Source organism: Monodon monoceros, unplaced genomic scaffold (assembly GCF_005190385.1).
Source record: "Monodon monoceros isolate NGI ecotype Baffin Bay Population unplaced genomic scaffold, NGI_Narwhal_1 Super_Scaffold_18, whole genome shotgun sequence".
Classification (NCBI taxonomy): Eukaryota; Metazoa; Chordata; class Mammalia; order Artiodactyla; family Monodontidae; genus Monodon; species Monodon monoceros.
The window spans coordinates 115,536,432-115,554,552 of record NW_021703774.1 but is presented as its reverse complement, the minus strand read 5'-3'; the positions used below and the strand labels follow the sequence as shown (position 1 = coordinate 115,554,552).

At 39.1% G+C, this 18,121-nt stretch overlaps 2 protein-coding genes and 3 non-coding genes across 5 annotated transcripts in view; all 5 read left to right on the top strand.

Moving 5' to 3' along the window:
- Window positions 1-3,585: 3,585 nt before the first annotated feature.
- Window positions 3,586-11,464, top strand: RABGGTB (Rab geranylgeranyltransferase subunit beta). The gene is made up of 9 exons (XM_029230630.1): window positions 3,586-3,624; window positions 4,673-4,780; window positions 5,424-5,621; window positions 6,764-6,869; window positions 7,710-7,762; window positions 7,841-7,951; window positions 8,517-8,642; window positions 10,307-10,456; window positions 10,862-11,464. The coding sequence occupies exons 1-9, from the start codon at window positions 3,622-3,624 to the stop codon at window positions 11,000-11,002; spliced, it is 996 nt and encodes a 331-aa protein (XP_029086463.1). The 5' UTR covers window positions 3,586-3,621; the 3' UTR covers window positions 11,003-11,464.
- LOC114900139 lies at window positions 4,423-4,501 on the top strand. Its single transcript, XR_003794757.1, has one exon. It is a non-coding gene; the product is annotated as a small nucleolar RNA SNORD45 (small nucleolar RNA).
- LOC114900140 lies at window positions 5,057-5,139 on the top strand. The gene has a single exon (XR_003794758.1). It is a non-coding gene; the product is annotated as a small nucleolar RNA SNORD45 (small nucleolar RNA).
- LOC114900138 lies at window positions 5,767-5,838 on the top strand. The gene has a single exon (XR_003794756.1). It is a non-coding gene; the product is annotated as a small nucleolar RNA SNORD45 (small nucleolar RNA).
- Window positions 11,465-13,133: 1,669 nt separating the features above from the next.
- The window catches only part of MSH4 (mutS homolog 4), a 96,207-nt gene continuing 91,219 nt past the window's right edge, over window positions 13,134-18,121 (top strand). Inside the window, exons 1-2 of the mRNA XM_029229791.1 lie at window positions 13,134-13,376; window positions 16,139-16,321. Coding sequence (XP_029085624.1) covers window positions 13,139-13,376; window positions 16,139-16,321 — 421 coding nt within the window. The 5' untranslated portion in view covers window positions 13,134-13,138. The remainder of the gene's footprint in view (window positions 13,377-16,138; window positions 16,322-18,121) is intronic.

The following is an 18,121-nucleotide window of genomic DNA, read 5'->3' as shown; positions in this document are numbered from 1 at the left end:
AATATCTTGTAATCACCTATAATTGAAAATAATCTGATAAATAATATATATATAAAACTGAAACACTTTGCTGTAAATTTTAAACATTGTAAATAAGATATACTTCATTTAAAAAAATGACTCAGTTACTATGTTTCATTGATTCCAAAATGCATATTTCTTCTTATTTAACATCTCAGAAATCTGGGTAAGTTTTATGTTAAGAGCCATTGGCTATTTTTTTCTACCTTTGATGTTTTTGCAGTTGGGATGTGTCTTATAGTTAGTGGCATCTTAGGTAAAATATGATACTGTGGTCCCCTGGAAATGCTATTCCGTGACATAATAAAGATGTTAAACCAGAGTAGAAACAGTTTAGATACTGAATGTTAATGAAACTATGTTCATAGTTCTGGTCAGTCACAATATGGTCTTTGAACAAAATTGTAGGTAAAGAGGAATCCTTTTATTTACAAAATGATATGTGTAATATATGAAATGGTGAACAAAGCAGACATTACAGCTCTCATAAAGCTTATAGACTACAGCAGCATTGTCCAGTGGAAACGTAAGGTGATCTACATGTGTAATTTAAAATTTTCTAATAGTCACATTAAAAAAGTAAAAAGTAACAGATGAAATTAAGTTTAAGAAAATACTTTAACCCAATATATCCAAAATATTTCAGCAATCAATACTTTTAAATAATTAATGAGATATTTCTATTTTTCTTACTAAGTCTTTGAAATGGGGTGTGTATTTTATACTTACAACACATCTCAAATCAGAGTGGTCACATTTCAAGTGCTCCATGTGGCTATATTGGACAGCAGAGGTCTAGAGGCAGAGATGAACTTGCTATATATATATATATGTAGCTACTTTTCTTTGGAGGGGAGATATTTTTATTTTTTTGAAGAGGTAAAACATACCAAGTTTCAAAAGTATCAGAGTACTCAGTGAGAAGCTTTCCTTAAATCCTGTCCACAGCCACCCATTTCTCCTCCAGTAGGTAACTGCTTTGGTTCTGTGCATTCCCAAATATATCCATATATTTTTTTCTCTTTGTTTCCCACACAAATAGTAGTAGCATATGGCACATTGGTACATCGTTTGGTACGTTCTGTTTTTGTTTTCACTTAACATATTTTGTAAATCTTTCCACACAATGTTTGCAGAGTTTCCTTATTCTTTTTAATGGCTGCATAATGAATACACCATAGTTTATTTCACCTTTTTTTTTTTTTGCGGTACGCGGGCCTCTCACTGTTGTGGCCTCTCCCATTGCAGAGCACAGGCTCCGGACGCGCAGGCTCAGCGGCCATGGCTCACGGGCCTAGCCGCTCCGTGGCATGTGGGATCTTCCCGGACCGGGGCACGAACCCGTGTCCCCTGCATCGGCAGGCGGACTCTCAACCACTGTGCCACCAGGGAAACCCTATTTCACCTTTTGATGGTTAAAATATTTGTTATTTTTTGCTATTATGAAGACTGCTGCTATGAATATTCTGGCACATGTCACTTCATAGCCAAGGGAGTATATTTGCAGGATAAATAGCTAGAAATAGAATTGCTGAATGTGATTACAAGAATTGCTAGAACAGATACTCCCTATAAATATTTCCATTTTGCTCACCATCGTACCCCCAAAACCTAGAATAAATAATATTTGGCACATTATAGGCATCCAATACATATCTGATGAATGAATTAATAAAGTAGGAAGAGAGGCTTACTTTTCATTACTTCAGCAGTTATTGCCTCGACCTGAATGTTATATTTTGGATAGGATGCTTGTCTTATTCTTATTTTGAGTATTACTTTTCCCAGGAGACATGACCTCTCTCTCTCTCTGCCTTGGTTTTTCTCACTCTACAACACTCCTCTCCCATCTGATTTAGAGGCAAAAGAAAGCTGGGAAATTACATTACTATTGTGAAATAAAATTCATATTTTAAGGCAAGACAAGAAAATTTTAAACATAAAGATATTCTTCTCTGTCCTTTGGCCTCCGCTGTGCCCCCACTGTGCATTGTGTATCTGCATTATGCATCAACCAAACCTCCCCCATCAGCAGGAATACCTGCTCAACCATAAAGAGCAACATTCTCCCAGCATCAACAAGACAGCTCCTTAAAAGATAACATTCTTTCCTGATCTTGTAAGGGGTCACACGACCTACCACGATGACACTTATATCTGGATTATGTAAACTGTCAATAATATGTCATTTGATGTACAGTCCTTTGTCTCAAAAAACATAACTGTACCTTCACTTGTAACCCGCGGAACAGTCCTCAGAGCTTTCTGAGATGCTCTTCCCAGGTTATAATCCTCAAATTTGGCTCGGATAAAAATTTCCATTTCTTTCTGGGAGCAACGGATTAATTTTTCATCGACACTATTTAACAAGGCAGACTTTTTAAAATAAAAATTATTAGGGCTAGAGACAATCATCACGTAATGATAAAAGACTCAACTCAGCAGAAATAGATACTTCTAAACTTATATGCATTTAATAAAGTGGCCTCAAGCTAGAAATGCGAATATCAACAGAACTGCTGGGCGAAATAATGAAATCTATCATCACAGTAGATCCAACATTCTCTCAATTACCGATAACCCACATAAGTCACTGTGTCAGGAACCCTTCTCCAAATCGTTACGGAATGCAAGGATGTGTGGTGCCATTATTTTCTAATGGGTGCTCAGAAATGCTTAAGTATGACAGTCCTAAAGAAAGCACAATTGAAAACAGCTGTGTTAACACACCTAGTAACTCCGATTTCTGTGGAAAGCTCATAAAAGGCACATTGGTGTTTCTTTGTTGAAAATTCAGTTCCAAATATTTCAGATATTAGTACTTCCTAAAGAAGTGGGGGGAGTAGGTGAGGGAGTCGGTCGTAATGGCCAAGGCAAACAGTGTGAATACTTCATTAACATTCACTCAAAAACATTTATTGAACACTTAACTACGTGCAACTCTATTAATTACCAGCCATTTCAGCTCTTCGAAGTTCAAAGAGTCTCAAGAATAAACGATTTCTTAAAAGTTATTCAGGGGCTTCCCTGGTGGCGCAGGGGTTGAGAATCTGCCTGCCAATGCAAGGGACGAGTTCGAGCCCTGGTCTAGGAAGATCCCACATGCCGCGGAGCAACTGGGCCCGTGAGCGACAATTACTGAGCCTGCGCGTCTGGAGCCTGTGCTCCGCAACAACAGAGGCCGCGATAGCGAGAGGCCCGCGCGCCGCGATGAAGAGTGACCCTCGCTTGCCACAACTAGAGAAAGCCCTTGCACAGAAACGAAGACCCAACACGGCCATAAATAAATAAATAAATACATTAAAAAAAAAGTTATTCAGGTATTTACACATTACTTAAAACCCTTGTAGACAAAACCGCGGACCTTACGACACGAGAAAATTGGCGCCAGAGACTTTAGGCGCAGGCAGCGAGGACAGCTATGAGCAGTCGGTGGGGTCCTAGGGCAGCCATGGAACTGCTCCTTCCTTCAGGCGGGAGTGTGGTCAGCTATGTCGGGCGCGGGGTGGGGGTGGGGGGGACCTGAAGGACGCCTCTGCGCAGGCGCTTGCCGCCTAAATCCGCCCAGCGACAAGCCTAGTTCTCTTTTCGGTCTCAGACATGGTGAGTGTGGTAGTGTTTTGGGTTGCTGTGTATATGAGTCGGGAGGAGACTGGGTAGGCTAATGTTTAAGCAGATCAGGCACCGGTGGGTTGTTTTCTAGGTATTGGAGAATGGTTAAGACACAGGCCTTGGAAGAGTTTTTGAGGAGTCAGAGACAGGGTGAAGTGTTACTTAGCGTTTTCTGCAGATCTCGCGGCTGCACATGCGGCCAGACTTCCTCCTATCCGGCGGGCCTCAGGGTTCAACGACCCGGTTACTTAATCTCTCAAAAAAGCCGGCTAGTTCTCTTTTCCTTCTATATATACATGGACATATATATTTCCTTCCATTTGGCCATGAATATATGGTTCAGAATCTTTATAATTATTAATAGTGTGGTCTTGATCTAGTAAATATTAAAGGGATGTGAAGGAAATTAACTGCTTTGTTCTTATTGGTAGTGATCGTGACCTACTTAAAATAAGAACTAGAGCAGCATCCTCATCACCTGGGGGCTTGTAGAAACTAAGACTAAAGCTGGAGAAGATTAGGCTAAAGGGACTGCTTGCTTGATAAATAACTTCTGGGGAACATGGAAGGTGCTTTGAAACCTGAGTTTCTAGGATTAATAAAATCTCATTAAAGAACTTAACTGAAAATTATGGGCTAGCAAGATTTTTATTTTAATGCTTCAACTTTTTGCCACATGTAAGCCATATGTTGTCTTAAATTCGTAAAGTTTGATAGTGTATGTTTATTTTACTTAACTGTTTAAGTGAAAGATAAGCAAAGAATGATGAAGACGGAGGTAATTTTTTGGGTCGATGATGAGCTGGCATGTATTCTGAATCTAAAGTTGATTATTACTGCTTTAGCTCTAGAATTACCCTGAGACCTGAAAAATACCTGCATCTTTATGAGGGCTTTAGTTCTTTTTTAGTCAGATACTTTTAAAATTGAAAGTTTTTATATGGCAAGATGAAATCAGAATTCAAATGTGTATTGATTATATTCTCCGGGGTCAAACGTTAAAAGATAAAAATTTATGAAATCACTTTTTGTGTGAAAGGGCACACCGCAGAAGGATGTTATTATCAAGTCAGATGCACCCGACACCCTATTAGTGGAGAAGCATGCAGATTATATAGCATCCTATGGCTCAAAGAAAGATGATTACGTATGTATACTTTTATGTTGAAAAGTTTATTTTTAAAGGTGTTGGCCATTCTGCATAAGCAGGTTAGTATGGCCCATGTTTCTTAAAAATGGTATCCAACTCCTGTGTGCCAAGGACTGGTGTCTGTGGTTGAGGGGCAATGGAATTAACCATGGTCCGTACCAACACTTACTTAGAGGCTTTGGCAGACAAAGTAGATTTCCCTTCCTGCCCAGATTTTTAAGAATTTTGAGGCATGGAATAGATTTACTTTTGTAGTTGAGGTAATGCTTTCAAGGTCAATGATGTGTTGGCATGTATTACCTGAGTTTACGGTGATGTGGGATAACACTTAAGCTCTAGAATTACGCTGAGACCTTGAAAAAGTTTAACCTTGAAGAATGGTGTTCCCAGTTTTCCTCTGTGGGAAAATCTTAGAAAAAATTAAATGAACAACTTAATTGGAAGTAAATATTTTCCCCTGTAGGATACAAAGAGCTGAAATTTACCATGTTGGGAAATAATCTAGTATTGATGAATTCCCATAACCTTGTAGCTATGGAGTTAGGGCCATGTAACACCATGACTATTTAGCTTCATGTGTTCAGTATCTTTAACCTGGCATCAATTCAAACTGACGCATTAAAGTAATTCTGTATTTTAGGAATACTGTATGTCTGAATATTTGAGAATGAGTGGCATCTATTGGGGTCTGACTGTAATGGATCTCATGGGACAGCTACATCGCATGAATAGAGAAGAGATTCTGACATTTATTAAGTCTTGTCAACACGAGTGTGGTGGAATAAGTGCTAGTATTGGACATGATCCTCATCTTTTGTACACTCTTAGTGCTGTCCAGGTAAATAATAAAAATTCAGCAGTCTTGGTGATGTATTCTCTTCTGTGAGAGTGGGGAAATTGAAACTAGGTATCAGGAACGTGACAAAATCAGTATCTATGTTAAAAAGTTACTCACCTTTTCAAATGAAGTATATGTTGTACAAGGTCAATGATGTGATGGCATGTATTAGCTGAATCCAAAGTTGATGTAAATTCTAAAATTATACTGAGACCTTGGATGGTAATTATGTTTATCTTCAGAATATGTAAATATTTGAAAATCACTCAGTGGAGTTAGGTTTGTTTGTTTTGAGCAAGCAAAATCCTTTGAAGTTAAGCCACTGAAATCCTTTATTTATTAGACAGCATGACCTATCCTATCCCAATAGATTACGTTACATAAGTCTTGTCTGATAATAGAAATGTCATGTGGAACATTATTCAGAGAACAGCAAATAGCACAATGGATTACATAAACTGCTCAAAGCCTGTTTACCACATGTGTAGAAGCCTCCTTCATCTGTTTTTTGTATTGGTCAAACTTCTGCATGGCACTTGCTTCTCTCCATGGCCTGGCCATTTCCTCCCTTTTGTCTCATCTTGCTTTTCATCTAATATCTGGAAATACCAAGCTGCTTGTGGTTCCCTGTTTATACTCTGTCATTTCACAACTCTGCTGTTTTCCGTGGAGTTTTTAAATTTTTATTTATTTTTACATTTTTGGACGAACTGCGCTTATGGTATCTTAGTTCCCTGACCAGGGATTGAACCCAGGCCCGTGGCAGTGAAAGCGCCAAGTCCTAACCACTGGACCGTCAGGGAATTCCCTCCTTGGAGTTAGCTTTGATTTTGATATTAGTGAAAATCCACAAATAAGGATTTAAAGTCTATGTAAGTTTAGTATATATGAGTCTTAGAGTGCTAAGTTAACAATTTATAAATGGAAAAATAATGCTTTGTGGTTAAAGGTTTGTGTTTGTTGCTAATATCTATAATTTGAATACATAGTAGAAGTAAACATTTGAGAAAAGTTCACAATGTACATAAACAAAAGGACATGCTTGCTTGACAACTTAAAAGGTAGTTGAGGAAGAACATTGTTAGGACAACCTTACCAGTGTTGAAGAGGTATTTACTTACCATGGTTTGTTTTTGTTACAGATTCTTACTCTCTATGATAGTATTAATGTTATTGATGTAAATAAAGTTGTGGAATATGTTCAGAGTCTACAGAAAGAAGATGGTTCTTTCGCTGGAGATATTTGGGGTAATGTCCCTTTAATCCATGGCACCCAAAATACCAATCCAAAAATGTTCTGCTTTGGTGTTTATTGTAGTGATAAGCTTTGTTGCAAATTTTAAAGTTCAGGGAATTGGGGGCTTTGCTAATAACTTACCAGGAGATTTTTAAGTTTTTCATCTTTTCAGGTCCCACTAAGCAGCTGGTCTAACTGGAGTTAATGGTCTGCTGGAAGTTCCAGCATGCACTGTGCTAGTTATATCAGCATACAGGAGTACTGGAACAGAGGGGGCCAGTCTAAAAGATAAGGTAGGTGAAACTTTTTTCCCCAATATTTGGTGGCTTTGTAAAGTTTTTTAAAAACTTTCTGGCAAGGGGAAAATATTCAAAAAACTTTACAAACTTACTGAATATTTGAGTGGAGGGAGGGAATAGTATTTGACTTGATAAATGTAGATAATCTCTGCTTTAGGGCTGAATACAGTGCAGGCAGGAGAGACCAGCTGCTTCATGGGATGTGAAAATCTACTTTTTTATAATAGGGTAAGTTTATTATCATTCTGAGAAATTGACTAGTCTTTCTGTCACCTTTCTGGGGCTTTGAAAGCAATTTATTTGCTTATATTTTTTCACAAAGCAGTTTTCTAGTTCTTAGTTTCCTTTGAAATAAAGTAAGTGATTATGGATCACTTTTTAAAGATTTAGCTTTCCTCCTGGTGACTAACATGTACTTACATGTTAAGCCTGAACTCTTGGAAATTTAACCATGGTAGTTGTACAGATGTTGTTTTTAATTAACTTTTACTACATAATGTGATCAGAAGCCTCTGATAACAAAATGTTTTGGCTTGATCCCTTTATTTTTAGGAGAAATTGACACAAGATTCTCTTTTTGTGCGGTGGCAACTTTGGCTCTATTGGTAAGTTTTAAATGTTGTATTGGAATGATTAAGCTTCCATGATTATTCTGGAATTTAATAGGTATATTTTGTTTACAGGGGAAGCTGGATGCTATTAATGTGGAAAAGGCAATCGAATTTGTTTTATCATGTATGAACTTTGATGGTGGATTTGGTTGCAGGCCAGGTTCTGAATCCCATGCTGGGCAGGTAATTTATCAATCTAGATTAAAATGTAGTGTTAGTTTTGAAGGGATAACCCGTGTAATTGGGAAAATAACAAGTTAATTTGACTGAATGTAATATAATGTGGGATGTTATATAAGAATTAATTGCTGATTAAGGAAGGCGTTTTTTACAGTAGTGTACTTTGTATGCAGTCCCCTGTTGGTGAAATCCTCTGACCCAGGTAAACGTAAGTAGTTTTGTAATTACCAAAAATATATTTTGATTTTCAATTAGTTTTTAACCAGGTGAAAACATTCCCCTCCTATCCCCAAGACCTGTTTGCTTGTGCCAGAGGATGTTGTATATGTAAATGGTTGTCAAATAAAGCTTGCTTTTAGCCATGAAGAAATTGTGACAGTAGTCTTGCATTGCAAAGTTGCATCCTAGTAGTGTTGGATTTGTTCAAATAATTGTGTTCTTGTTTGCAATTCTTACTGTCAGCAAATTTTTAGATAGAAAATGGAGCTTTAATAATTTAAGTAGTTTTTATCACCATGTTACTGTTGAAAAACTATTATACACATGTACTTTATGTCTGTAATTTTAGATCTATTGTTGCACAGGATTCCTGGCTATTACTAGTCAGTTGCATCGAGTAAATTCTGATTTACTTGGTTGGTGGCTTTGTGAACGACAGCTTCCATCGGGTGGACTCAATGGAAGGCCAGAGAAGGTATCTATCGTTTCATAAGATTAACTTTTTTTTTTTTTTTGGCGGTACGCGGGCCTCTCACTGTTGGGTTCTCTCCCATTGCGGAGCACAGGCTCTGGACGCGCAGGCTCAGTGGCCATGGCTCACGGGCCCAGCCGCTCCGCGGCATGTGGGATCTTCCCGGACTGGGGCGCGAACCCGTGTCCCCTGCATCGCCAGGCAGACTCTCAACCACTGCGCCACCAGGGAAGCCCAAGATTAACTTTTTAAGTTTTATAACCTGGATTGAGCACTTAAATTTTTGTCTTGTATATCTCAGTATTGCTCTTGTAAATGGATAATGAGCTTTTCACCTTAACTACTTTGCATTATGTATATCTGGGAGTCAAAGGCTTCTATTAACACATGCATCTTGTACAGAAATCTCCATGCCCACTTATGGGGGGTGGGGAAGGACAGTGGATTTGCCAAATGAAAGATTTTTTTAAAAAATTGGATTACAACATTTTTATTTAAAATCTTTGTTAATTTTTAAAGAAAAACCCAATTTGTTTAGCTCTCACACATTCTGAATTGGGTCTGTAATGACCAGGTAGTAAATATTTTTAGCTTTGACCTATGGTCTTGTTACACATACGAATTTCATAATTTTCCCATCGCAAAACTATTATTTTAAAAAATCATTTACACATACTAAAAGCTATTCCTGTGGTCTAGATTTGACTCAGTGGCTGTAGCCTGCTGAGCCCCTGACCTAAAATATGATAGAGCATGGTGATGCTTTTATCTGGGTCATTGTATTTTTGTTTAATTTTGCTTGCTCAGTATTTCTGAATAAGTTAATGGGTAGGAAAATAACCACAAGTGGTTTCTAGTTAAGATCCAATGGAAAACCTGGGCAGCTTTTTCAATAAGTAGAAGATGGTTGGGGGTGAGGATTGCACTTAAAATCTAGGACAGCTTTTTTTTTTTTTTTTTTTTTTTTTTTTGCGGTTCGCGGGCCTCTCACTGCTGTGGCCACTCCCGTTGCGGAGCACAGGCTCCGGACGCGCAGGCTCAGTGGCCATGGCTCACAGGCCCAGCCGCTCCGCGGCATGTGGGATCTTCCTGGACCGGGACGCGAACCCCAGTCCCCTGCATCAGCAGGCGGACTCAACCACTGGGCCGCCAGGGAAGCCCTAGGACAGCTTTTAATGTGCCTGTGAATCACCTAAGGATCTTGTTGAAATTCGGTCTGAGGTGGGAACTTCTGCATTTCTTAAGTTACCGTGATTTGAGGAGCCAGGGTGATTTTTTTTTTTTTTTTAAGCAGGTTGTGTACTGCTTGGACAGCACTTACTGAAAATGCTCTACCTAAGGCAGTGGAACATATAGTACCATAGATTTCACGAGCCTTACCACCAGATTCTTGGATTAAGGGGCTTATTTAGGTATTGCAAATAGAAGATAAGGTAGATGGATGGTTATCACTGAGTACTGAAACTGAAATATTCAGCATGGTTTTCTATGGAATAGAGTGTTTGGTCTTCTCTTTAACAGTGATTATCTTTAATTCTAAGCAATTGTATTTATGGACTTCAGTGTTTCAAACACTGCATTGTCAATATATCCCTTGATTCCCTTCCCACCCCCAATATTTGGGCCAGAAAGTAAAATTGAGGCAACTTGTGGCTTTTTCCTCCTAGTTACCAGATGTGTGCTATTCTTGGTGGGTGTTGGCTTCCCTAAAGATAATTGGAAGGCTTCATTGGATTGACAGAGAGAAACTGCGCAGTTTCATTTTAGCATGTCAAGATGAAGAAACGGGAGGATTTGCGGACAGGCCAGGAGATATGGCAAGTATATTTGTGACTGTTTATGTAACAGTTAAAATTTTCAGTGTTGCTTTGTGTTTTAAGGGTTCTAAGTTTCCAGAATTAGGAATAGGGGGGTGGGGGGAAAGGATGGTATTTCCAAGTGTTGCTTTGAAGGGATGCTTTTTAAATAATTGTCATTTAAGAATATATGAAAGATCTAAAACAAGTTTACAGAAATTTCTGGTCACTTATTGCCAAGAAATGAGTGTGTGGACCAGGTTCTGTGTTTGAAAACACAATTTGAAACCATCATTATTTCAGAAAACTTTAAGCATATGTTCAAATAAAGGGAATACAATAGGCTCCAGTATAATCATTGTTCAGAAGCAGGGTTTTAAAAGTTTTCATTTTGTAATACTCTATAAATTCTTATTTTTTTAATAGGTAGATCCTTTTCATACTCTATTTGGAATTGCTGGATTGTCACTTTTGGGAGAAGAACAGATTAAACCTGTTAGCCCTGTTTTTTGCATGCCTGAAGAAATACTTCGGAGAGTGAATGTTCAGCCTGAACTAGTGAGCTAGATTAGATCCCTTGATGCAAAAGTTGCTTAGTGTAGTTTTACTGTCTTAACATTTCAGTATTTGAAGTGCTTAACAAACTTAATGGCTGCCATGTTAATATTTTGTACATGAATTGTGTTGATTTTAATAAATTATATAATTATACATACTGTAAATTAGAGACCTTTATTGTACCTTCAGCTTTCCGTTTTCTTCTGGAATGCTGTTATTCTGAGCGTAATATTTTGTTTATGCTTCAATGTATTTATCTTGTTTGTCTCCATAACAGCAAACTGAGTTGAACTCTATTTAGCTGATGAAGTCTTGTGTTCTGATTTTCCCATGTACTCCCTTGATATGTTATATATAACTATAGTTAATATAAATTGGTCTTTGTCAATGAGAATGTTAACTGATAAAGAATTGATGAACCCCATAGAAATTAAAAGATGAAAAAAAATAAATGGCTGAAATTTGGGAATATTTCATATGTTTGTGGTTACTGAGCTGGTTACAAAGTGATTTAAGTAAGTGACAATTCACCATCTTGGAATAGGATTGCAATCTGGACTATATTCTCACTTTCTAATATTTTATGTCAGAATGCCAAGGGAGATTGTTGGCTTTTTTCCCTGTGGAGTAAGGAAACACAAGTTGATAGTTGCCACAGTATTTTTTTGTTAACTGTGTTTTCAGAAAGATGAGACCACAGCTAATCTCTTATAAGAGTTTTATGTTCTTGGTGAAAATGAAGTATTTTAATGAACATTTTTCTTGATGGAAGTTGAAATTTGCTCAAGTGTCTTTGCAATACCCTGTGTAAGAGTTAGAGAATCTTCTTACATGTGTGTAGTGATGATTCTCAACACTTGGCCAATGTGAGATTGAAATGTCTAGCGTTTTTTTTTTTTTTTGCGGTACGCGGGCCTCTCACTGTTGTGGCCTCTCCCGTTGCGGAGCACAGGCTCCAGACACGTAGACTCAGCAGCCATGGCTCACGGGCCTAGCTGCTCCGTGGCATGTGGGATCTTCCCGGACCGGGTGGACCGGGGCACGAACCCGTGTCCCCTGCATCGGCAGGTGGACTCTCAACCACTGTGCCACCAGGGAAGCCCTAGCATTGTTTTTTACCAGTTCACTAATTTGAAGGGTTTGAGTTGCATTTGCCAGTATTTTGTTTCTGAAGGTTTGGAAGTCATTGGATGGAACATAATTTTATTTAAGTGCTGTCATTGGAAGTTGGAGTTTTGGGGACCGCAGTCATTGCATGTGGATGAACTGTTCTATGAATACCTCATTTATTGACGTATTAACAATTGCACGAATTGAGTAATGCATTTCTTCTAATAGTATCCAGAGTATTCTGTTTTCAATCCTGGCATCTCTATGAAGTTGGTATTACTGTGTATTCAAGAAAAGTAAGCAGGCACAAAATTTCCCAAAGGTCATTTGTTGTAAAGCTAGTTTGAGTTTTTGTAGTCTGCCCTTAACCAGTTCATACCTATGTGTGAAAACCCAGTACTAGAAATTGAGAGAGAGGAAACTGTCCAAGAGATAACTCTTCTTAACCTGGTTCCTCCTATACTGTGCACACAGCCATATGCTTACTGGGTGAAGGGCAATCTTGCAGTGATAACAGCCCTGTGAATATTTAAGCTGTAAGGGGTTAGTGGCTCTTTAGCCAGGAAACCAATGTTAAATGGTTTGTACTACTGTGTGAGCATTAAATTTGTTTCCACTATCACAGGCACTGCGTGCACAGTGATGACAGTTTATGTAATTAAAAAGAAACTAGTGTATTTGGAGGTATGTGCGGAATGTTAGCCCCAAATACCTTGTGATAAGGAAATAAGGTGCAGTGCGAATAATGGGTCTGCCAAGTTGGATTGATGGGCCCAGAATTCCTTTCAGCTGAGGAGGTCTGTACCTTACATTTAGCTCGACCAAATCCTGTGGGAGGTGACGGGACCGGAACGCGTGGAAGTACGTTCCTCTGTGTGGATGGGGGGGGAGGGGCGGGGAAGGTGGGCTGTTGCAGCACGGGCTCTGCGCCTGCGCCATGCGGCTTCGTGCGCCTGCGCACCATACTCGCACTTTTCCCGGCGTCGCTTCTGCCTTTGGGCCCTGCGGAGGGGTGCTCTGAGAGGGCTTATGAGCATGCTGAGGCCTGAGGTCCCACCAGCTTCGCCTTCTGTCCCTGCAGTTTCCCCTTCCTCGGTAGAGGCTCGGTCCCAGGGTCCCCGCTACAATTTCGGACTCCAGGAGACTCCTCAGAGATGTCCTTCAGCCCAGGCCGCCTCTTCGTCCTCCCCTCCAGGCACGTCTGGAGCGGCGGGCGACCGGAGCGGCAGCAGCAGCCTCCCTCGGCACCCGCCCAGCGCGCGGCCAGCTCAAGGCAAGGAGCGGTTGTGTGAATTCCCGGAGGCTCAGGGAGCTGTGGTTGGTGGTTACCACAGAGAAGTATCAGCTGGGGTTTGTTTGGAAGATGAGAATGGGATGCTCCGGGAATTTAGTGTTTCTGAGTGACTAAAGGGCTGGACTCTACTTCAAATTAGTTTCATTACAAGGCTGTGATGGCAGGTGGCTCGGTTCTGAGGCGGGTTGCATTAACGTCCGGTGTGATGTCCCAGCTCTCTGCCCCTGATGACAGATGCCTGAATTTGTGCGTGAGTTTGGTGATAGAAGTGGTGAACCTCTCGGCTCCTGAGCTTAACTCACCAAGTCCTTCTAGGATGCCGTGAAAACAGACCAGATTTAACATTTTATCTAATTGAGGTGAATGATATGTTTAGTCTGAAAAATGTCTTTCAAGGAGAGTTCAACTCGTTTATTTTATATTCAGTCACTCTCCATGGCAAAACCATCACCTTTTTTTCCAGACAACATTGCAAATCAATGATAAGGTAACAAATGCCAAATTCAGTGGTCACTTTTCGGTTCATCTTGTGTGACCTTTCCACTGTGTTTAATGTTCTTGACCGGTCTTCTCTTAAACCGTCTTAATTTGCTTTCGTTGATTCCACTCTCCCCTGTTTTTCTCCTGCCTTCCAGAGAACTATGCTTACCTTTGTTAGTTCCCAAATTATTGGTTTGTCCTTGGAGGTTTTTTCCTAGGCCACTTCTGTCTGGATGTGACTATCACCACAGCCCAGATCTCATCTATGCTCCAGATTCCTATTTCAGTCTGTTCTGAAGTTTCTGGTGAGGAACAGTGGAAATCCTCAGACTCACTATATGATTAATTTAATTCATCTCTCTGCAGTTCCTCAACCTGTTTCTCTTACTTATCTCAGTCATTGGGTTTTCTAAATCTTAAACCTAGGAGACCAATAATTCGAGTATTCCCTCACTCATAACATCCAAATAGTTAAATTCTATCAAACTTTATCTTTTAAATAATTATGTACTTTTCTATCTCTGTGCCATTACAGGCCCTTATGATTTTATGTCTGTTATTGCCTCATACTCCTAAGTATTCTTTCTTTCAAGCTTACTTACAGTGTCGCTAGAGTTATATGGAAAATGAAAATCTTTTTTTAATTCTCTCTTTTAAAATTAATTTATTTTTGGCTGCATTGGGTCTTTGTTGCTGCACGCCGGATTTTCTCTAGTTGTGGCGAGCAGGGGCTACTCTTCGTTGAGGTGTGCAGGCTTCTCATTGCAGTGGCTTCTCTTGTGGAGCACGGGCTCTAGGCACACAAGCTTCAGTAGTTGCAGTACGCGGGCTCAGTAGTTGCGGCTCACGGGCTCTAGAGCACAGGCTCAGTAGTTGCGGTGCACGGGCTTAGTTGTTCCGCGGCATGTGGGATCTTCCCGGACCAGGGCTTGAACCTGTGTCCCCTGCCTTGGCAGGTGGATCCTTAACCACTGCACCACCAGGGAGGTCCCGGAAAATGAAAATCTTATGTCCCTTGGCACTTCAGTCTGTGACTGTATTTGCAGTTAAAAAAATCATACTTTTTTTTTTTTAAAATCATATTCTTTATCAGGACATCCAAGGCCATTTGGGATCTGTTTTCAATTTTTGCAGTCTTATCTCTTATCATTTCTTAATAATTACCCTACTTTCTAACCTAACTGACCTACTTGCAGTTCCTCCAAGGCAACATACATGTTTACGTTGTCAGTATAATCCCCCCTTCATGAAATGCTTTTTCAACAGTAATAACATCCACTAATTAACGAGCACTACTCTGTTCTAGCTTCTTACTTGGCATTTTGTATCTCTGATCCTCACAATTATTCTGCAAGGTAGATTTTTCTTTTGTCCCAATTTTACAGAGGGAGTTTGCCACCCCATGGTTTATAGTGTTGGAGAGGAGTTAGGGCTGTATATGAAGGTTTGAGAATTGTCAGGAAATAGATATTAATAGAAACCAAAATAATGGATGAGATGCCCAGAGAAAATGTATAATTTTGATTTTGAGAGAAAGTGAAAAAGTATGGAACCTTGGGAAGCCAACAGTCAAGAGTCAGACAGAGGGAAAAAGGACCTGGTAAAGGAAACTAAAAAGAAGTGGTTTAAGGAGAATCAAGATAGAGAGTTGTCATGGAAATCAAGGGGAAGAGGAGAAAAGAGACCCAATATATACTTTTAAGAACTTCTGTGTGTGCCCACAACATTGTAAATCAACTATACTTCAAGTAAAAAACAAACAAAAAAACCTCTTATGTGCCAAGACACTATGCTAGGCTGTTTATGTACATTCCTTCATATTTTATGACAACCCTATAAAATAGGTAATGTCTTACATCAGCAGGTAAGTAACTAAACAAGGAACTGAATCAAAGTGAGCCTAAAACTCTTTATACCAGTTACCTGGGAGGAGACAGTTTCAATGAAGAGGTCAACAGAGGAAAAGATGTGTTATAATTACTATACAAAGAAAATATATCTGGTATATTTGAAGATTAGAAGGTAGTTTGTGATTTTAGCAAGAATAGTCTCAGTCAACTTGTATAAGAAAAAGACATATTAGCAAGCACTTTTCATTATACTTTAGTACAAGATTATTTATCAGTAATGTTAAACTTGTCATAATTTGTTACACTAAAAAATCATTATCAGATGAAGTTTTATAGAGATTATAAGAATTAGTACAACATTGCATAATTTGGAATCTTTAAGAACTGATATTTAATTTTTTTTGAATTTAGATTCATACTTTACAAACAAAAGATCTTATGCAGAAAACACACTTGCATCACATTTTACTCTCGGTACAAGCTCATCCTCTGCGCGAGATAGTAATTATCCTCAAATACTAAAAACTCCATTATCTGCTGGAAATCCCCAGAGACCAGGTTATAAAAGTTGGACACTGCAAATGGAATATTCAGGTAAAGTGAGTGGAATATTGGCCTAATTGATCTTTTGAAACTTTTAAAAATTATATATTAGAGTAGTTAAGTTAATATGAAGTTACTTGTAACTAATATGGAAGACTGAATGATAAATACATCAATTTAGCCATATCTACAATTTGAAGCTGGATTAATAAGTCTACATAGTTTGTGATATTGTTTGTTAAAAAATGCAGGTCTACATTATTTTATCATTCTGACAAAAAAAGCACAAGAAAGAAAGCCCTTCTATACGTTTGCTTAAATCTAAAAGTTGATCCTGATAATACTATTGAATGATTTTTTAATACTTAAATTTTAGAATTTATCTAAATGTAGATTTTCTTGAGGGGAAAATGGGTGAAATAGGTCTGCATGTATAAACATCTCTTGGTTCAAAGATATATGAATGTATACATTTGCAAAATAATGACAAATTGTTTTTCTGAGTGGTTCTACCAACATACACTCTTACTAGCAATATATGAGCGTTCTTGTTGACCTGTATCCTATCCAGCATTTGGTACTGTCAGACTCCTTAATATTTACCAGTCTAGCAGTTGTAAAATACTACCTAACTATAGTCTGAATTTGCATTTTCCTGGTTATAAATGAGGTTGATTATCTTTTTTAAGTTGTCCATCTTTTTTGCTGGACTATAAACTCCATGAAGACAGAGACTGTAGCAGTGAAGATACAATCTGAAGTAGAACCATACAATAATTTAAACAGGGAAGATTTAATATGAAGAATTATTAAACTCATAAAAGAGTAACTATAGGATATAAGGAAACTCTATGAGGCACCCTAGGGCTAAGGGGACTCCTAAGAGGTACTACTTGGAAGTGGCCCCCTTCTGGGTCCCATTTCCAACGCTGGGGTACTGACCTCTTTGGAGAAGGTGAATACTGAATGGCAATTTCAGTAGTGACCGCAGATTTGCCAGGCCAGGCAAACAGGAAGCGGGCAGGGTGGGTGAACTATAGCTGGTGGCTAGAACATGGCTGTGCAATGGGAGTGGGCTCTGGTGTGGGTTGGAGGCCTGGAGCGCACAGTCTCCCTGTTAGGAGGGGTGGTGGCATCAAGAGGCCTATGGGAGACAGACTGAATAGAGAGTGAAAGAGCCGAAGGAATTAGTATGGGCAGGAGGCCTGGAATGCAGGATATCTCTGTTGAGAGGGCTGTAAGATGATTGTTACCGTGCCATGCTGCGGCTGTGTGATTGCCAGAGGACAGCACATTCTGGGTATGTAGCTGGGCACATCACCACCAGATGTCCTCATACCTACACTGCTGACCCAGTGGAAACTGCCAGAGAGCCCTTCATCATGCAAGGTCCCTCCAGTGCCCTCAATTGAGAAAACTTAACATTATGCACACTTTTCTTTTAAACATCTTTATTGGAGTATACATTATGCACACTTTAAAGGAGAAATATACAGCAATTCTGTCCACTGTTGCAGAGCTTACATTGAAGTGTGAATTTGGAGCCGAGTGACAATAAATTGATAACTGGCATAACTCCTTTGGCTATTCAATGTCCATATATGTCATTCTACACACATTTGGATTCCTTTACAACAACAAAATAACTCTGTGTTTCTACCTAACAGGATGTATACATCTGTACTTACAAGTGAGGGGGTTCTCACTCTTTCCCAAAATGAGAAGATTCATAGTCCCAACAGTCATTGCATATTAATTATCTCAAATTCAGTCGTGGTCCCACTGAATATTGTGTTACTTAAAGACTAAGTTGTAAAGTTAACCTCCAATAACTTGTGCATAAATTTTTAA